Genomic DNA, 5,767 nt, shown 5'->3' on the forward strand with positions numbered 1-5,767 from the left:
TTTTTTTTTTCATATTGCCGAATAATTGCACCCGGTTGTCCTCAACTCCATGCATTCTCCATATTTTGCTCTTGGAATTGGTAGGATTAGAATTTCAATCCTCATTCCAATTCCTCCCCTCACCTTACTACTCCATTCTTTTCTCTCTTTTTTCCGATTAAGATCAAAAGGGAGGTTGATAGGCCAACGACTTCCTAAGACTATCACAAGGCTCACACGACCTTCACTATGTCATATACAATTCACAAGTCATGACTCATGCGTGCTCAAAAATATTCAACAACCATATCAAAGTCTAATTTGTATTGGAAATTAAAGTGTTTTAAGGTTAAAAAATCATCTATTTTCAAAAGCATGCATGTCATCAATTAGATATCATCATGGGCTAGTGAATTTCAATAGTCATATTTATCACTAACTATGAGCTCTAATTTTTTTTTCGAAGTTGGCTAAATCCTATACTTGAATGGCTAAGTTCTCTCCCCCATACTTAAATCTTACATTGTCCCCAATGTAAGTAAAAATGCAAAAAAAAATTAATAAAAAAAATAAAATTGAAAAGAAAATACTCCCCTTGGGTTGCCTCCCAACAGCGCCTCTTTTTATTGTCGTTGTCCCGACTACATGCTTCAATTTCTCATGGTGGTTCATATCTGGTTCCTTTGTCCACCTTTATCCATTTTAACATTTTCATAATTAATTTTTTCTATGCTTGCTCTGCTTTGATTTCTTTGATATCCCCATCTCTGGATGATTTCTTCCTTATCCCATGGGTATTCTTTTTGATCGATCCGGAGGAAGTTTTGGTTCAGTTTTAGATGCCTGCAAATAAAAAAGAAAAATTTTAGAATTAGACTTCTCAGCAGGTCTTGCAATAACCTTCTTCAACTTATCCTCATTCACAACATTCTTGTTTTCTTGTGACAAGTGATCATTGATATCAAGAGTATTAACAACACTTTCACAACAAGAAATTTTCAAGGTATCTAAAATATTAAACTTAACTATCTCCCCATCAAATTTTATAGTGAGAGTACCATTATTAACATCTATGATAGATTTTGAAGTTTTTATAAATGGTCTTCCTAGCAAAATTGGACTATTCAAATCATTATTTTTCATGTCAACCACATAAAAGTCCGCCGGAAAAACCAAATTATCAACTTTCACAAGAACATCCTCGAGCAGACCCCTAGGATAAATAGTAGATCTATCAATCATCTGAATTACAATTGCAGTTTCCTTCAAGGGCCCTAGTTTTAAGGAAGCATAAGTAGAATATGACATTACATTAATCGATGCTCTTAAATCTAACATGGTTGTATCCAGCTGAACATCTCCTATTTTACAAGGAGTCAAAAACATACCTGGATCCTTGCATTTTGCGGGTATATTTTTCTGAATCACAGCAGAGACCTGTTCTCCTAATTCTATTTTATGGCATCCCTTCAATTTTTGTTTTCTTTTCGCAGTACATAACTCTTTAAAAAATTTAGCATAACGAGGTACTTGTTTGATAGCATCTAATAAAGGGATATTTACCTCACATCTACAAAAGGTATCATACAGCTCCTTGATACCTTCATCTTTCCTAGACTCCTTCAACACTAAGGGAAAAGGGGCTACATGTTTATACTCAGAAAGGGGAGGAAACTTACCTTTTGGTGTGTCTTTTTGAACGATCTCATCCTCCTCCACCTTGGATTCCTTGTCATCTTCGTTCTTTACTGGCGCTTGCACTACTTCTTCACGAACCTTCAACTCCTTTCCACTCCTCAAAGTGATTTCACTTACATTATCTTTTGGATCTGGCACTGTCTGAGATGGTAAACTGTTAGAATGTTGTGCTTCCAATTTGTTGATTGCGGTTTCCAACTACCCCACCTGAGTGTTCAATTTTTGGATACTTGCTTTCGTCTCATGTTGAAAATTCAAAGTATTAGTGGCAAAATCCTTAACAATATTTTCTAAAAACTCACCAGGGGTTGAAATTTGAGGGCGCTGCGGTTGTGGAGGGTATGGCGGCCTATATGCTAGATTATTTGGCTGCACTTGAGGTGGGGGATGGTTCACCGCAGTAATTACATATCTGAGATTTGGATAATCCCTCCAACCTGGATTGTACGTGTACGAATAAGGATAATAATTTCGCTGTGGTGACCCCGGAAATCCTCCTGTTGCATTGACTTGTTCGACTATTTCCTCTTGAAGAGTGGGGCACATCTCAGTTGAATGCCCCATCGCAACACAAATTCTACACTTTTTCACATTTTGTCCATTCCCTACAGCAAGTTGACGCACAAGAGACTTCAGATCAATCAGTTGTTGTTCAAGAGAAGAAATATTTACCTCATTATTCCTTCTGGGTGCTGGATCACTTCTGTTGGTGCCAAATTGCTGAGAATTTGTAGCCATTTTCTCGATTAAGTTCCTAGCATCTCGTGGTGTTTTGTCCACAAAAACTCCTCCATTGGCCGCATCCACCATGCTCCTGTCATGAGGCAACAAACATTCATAGCAATATTGAATCAAAAGGTTTTCACTTATATGATGTTGCGAACAGCTAGCACAAAGCTTCTTGAACCGCTCCCAATACTCATGAAGTGATTCCCCCATATGTTGCTTGATGCCGTAGATTTCTTTTTTTATATTCGCCGCTCTCGAAGCTGGGAAATAATTTTCCAAAAATATTCTCTTCATCTCCGTCCAGGTTGCGATAGATCCAGGGGGTAGATAATATAGTCAATCCTTTGCAGCATTCTTCAAGGAAAAAGGAAAAGATCTCAATTGAATCTGCTCCTCTGTTACTCCCTGTGGTTTCATGCTTGTGCATACCACATGGAACTTCATCAGATGTTTGTGGGGATCCTCACCTGTAAGACCATGAAAAGAAGACAACAAGTTTATTAGCCCAGATTTTAGCTCAAAAGTAGCATTATCTTTTAAAGTAGGGAAAATAATGCATAAGAGCTGCTGATTCAGATCGGGGGTTCCAAGCTGTCTCAAGCTTATATTTGCGTTTGCAACCATCTCTTCTTCTTCTTCTTCTTCTTCTTCTTCTTCTTCTTCTTCTTCTTCTTCTTCGAGCCTCCTTCTTTCTTTTATGGAGCGTTCTCTCTATCTCCGGATCTTCGGAAAATTATTCTTCTTCTGAAGATTCATCTGCAAGAATGAACAAACCAGAGAAGCACTGTGGGAAAGAATAAAAATAAAATAAAACAAGAACACAAATAAATTAAACGCCTTCCCCAACAACGACGCCAAAATTTGGTAGCACTTAGTCGTATCGTACCCAAATTAACCCAAGTCAACTCAAACAAATAAATATGTAGTAGCAAGAGTAGGGATCGTTCCCACGAGAAAAGTGAATTTCATTGTATTCTTAAAATTATTAAAAATAAATAAAGGGTGGTTTTTAGATTTTGAAAAATTAAAAGCAAATTAAAATAAATTTCACCAACTAGCATGCAAGAATTAAAATTATAACGAAATAATCAATTAAAACAAGCCTTGGTATCGGTCGACTACACCCTTGAAGTTATTCACTCGATCATTGATTCTCTAAAATTAATTAATTCTCATTGAATATTCATCTTTGAAAATTTAATTCCTATCTCATCTTAATTTTAGTTAATTAGACACAAGCGTTCTAAATCAACCTTTACCAATGAATTAACCCAAATACAAGAGATTAAGGTTTAAATCCAAGATAACATTCAAGCTAGTGAAATTGATGAAGCTAAACAATACAAACACAAGCGGTTGTATTTAATCTAGTTAATTTTTGTTCCTACAAATTAACAAATTCACAAGAGAAAAATATTAATCATAGTTGCTTCACAATTTAGAGGGATCAAACAATTACGGATTTGATATCTAATTTAGCTCTAGATTGTATGAGAAAATTATTAGGTGATCAAGCCAATAATTAAACACACAAGAATATCAATCAATTCCAAACAACTCTTGATATATAAATATAAATCAAACGATGAAAATAAATCTCACAAGATAAATAAACTTCAAGGGTTTGTCTAACTCAACCAAGAATTAAAACTTAGCCGCTAAAATTCATGAAATCCTAAGAAAAATTGAAGAAAGAAATTAATTCTAAGGAGAAAAAATGAAAATCTAGCCGCCAAGAGTATTCTTTCGTGTTCAGCCGTCCAAGTCTGATTACAATTAGATTTCTAGATGATATTTAAAGTATAGAGTCCTTCCCAAGAAAGTTTCCTAATTAAAATATAATTTCCCGAATTTCACGTCTTGCTCAATCGGTAAAAAGATGCAGATCGAGCGAGACTTTCTCTGATCCACATAATTTTTTCCTTTTCTTCTCCCGCTCGATCGGTAAAAAGTTACCGATCGATCGGGAATTTTTCTGCCTCGCACTTCACTTATCTCGGCTCTTTCCTTCCATTCTTTAGCTCCATTTCTTCTCTTTTCCTATATCAAATCACATATAATGATTAAGAACTATAAAATGAATTTAATCAATCAAAATACACCTAATCATCACAATTTAATTTAAATAAATATAGGAAAATATAACTACATCACCACTGGAGGCGTAATCGTTGTAATATCCGGAGCTTCAGCATGCGGTGATTCGAATAGGGCAAGGGAAACCTTGATCCATGTGGCAACGGAGGATTTTCCTTCATAGTATAGAGCCCAGACGCATATCATATTTGAGGTAAGTGCAGCAAAGGAAGAATTAGCGTTTAGCAACCTTGACCTGGAGGCCCCTCGTGGAGAACATAATGACGCCCTAGTCATTTCCACCATATTTTATAATTTTTGGGTAAAAAATATATTGGTGGATTCGAGAAGTTCCTCAGATATAATATTTCATAACGCTTTGGTGAAATTGGGGATTGACAATGCCTCATTAACTCCAGTAAACACACCACTAGTCAGGTTCGCAAGAGAAGTCGTCTAAGCATTTGGAGAAGTCACTCTCCCACTTTCGTTGGATTCTTACCCACGAAGGGTTGCCAAAATGGTGAAATTTCTTGTTGTGAAATCTCCATCGGCATACAACATTATTTTAGGGTGCCCTAGATTGAATCTGTTTAGAGCAGTGGGTTCTACATACCATATGAAACTCAAGTTACCCACACCCGAAGGAGTTGGCGATGCTACGAGCGACACCAATTTGGCAACGGAGTGCCATGCAATCACTTTGCAGGAAACTGCAAGTGATCGGAAGAGAAGCTCCTTCATAAAAATCTTCGCAGAAAAGAAAGAAAAAAATAGAACATCGGACAAATCGCAGCAAAGTTCATGTCAATGAGAATGATTTCGGGGAGAATGAAAGAATCAAGGCCAACAAAATGCTCACGAATATAGTAGTGTTACCAGAAGATCCTCAAAAGATGGTCAAAATTGGGTCTGATTTGCCAATCCTACTAGAAGAAGCCCTAACAACCTTTCTGGAAAAAAAACATGGATGTGTTTGCTTTGAAAGATGAAGCATTACCCGGTATACCGCCAGAATATGCATTTTACCAACTCAAGGAAGATCCAAAAATTAAACCAGTGAAGTAGAAGAAAAGAACATTCGGCCTGGAGAAGAGCAGACACATCGGTGAAGAAGTAGAATTATTGATAACTAAGTATATTTGAGCAGTCGTGTACCCAGAATGGCTATCAAACGTGGTACTAGTTCCAAAACCAGGCGTGAAGTGGCGCTTGTGCATAGACTAAACCAATTTAAACAAAGCATGTCCTAAAGACCCATTCTCACTACCAAGAATTGATGTGT

At 36.6% G+C, this 5,767-nt stretch overlaps 1 protein-coding gene across 1 annotated transcript; it reads right to left on the reverse strand.

Moving 5' to 3' along the window:
* Nucleotides 1-762: 762 nt before the first annotated feature.
* On the reverse strand, nt 763-2,241 carry LOC140874430 (uncharacterized). Its single transcript, XM_073277719.1, has 6 exons — nt 1,908-2,241; nt 1,659-1,814; nt 1,543-1,607; nt 1,368-1,446; nt 1,129-1,253; nt 763-822 (listed from the first exon to the last, which is right to left on the reverse strand). The coding sequence occupies exons 1-6, from the start codon at nt 2,239-2,241 to the stop codon at nt 763-765; spliced, it is 819 nt and encodes a 272-aa protein (XP_073133820.1).
* Nucleotides 2,242-5,767: the final 3,526 nt, after the last annotated feature.

The sequence above is a fragment of the Henckelia pumila genome, chromosome 1 (assembly GCF_033568475.1).
Source record: "Henckelia pumila isolate YLH828 chromosome 1, ASM3356847v2, whole genome shotgun sequence".
NCBI classification, from domain to species: Eukaryota; Viridiplantae; Streptophyta; class Magnoliopsida; order Lamiales; family Gesneriaceae; genus Henckelia; species Henckelia pumila.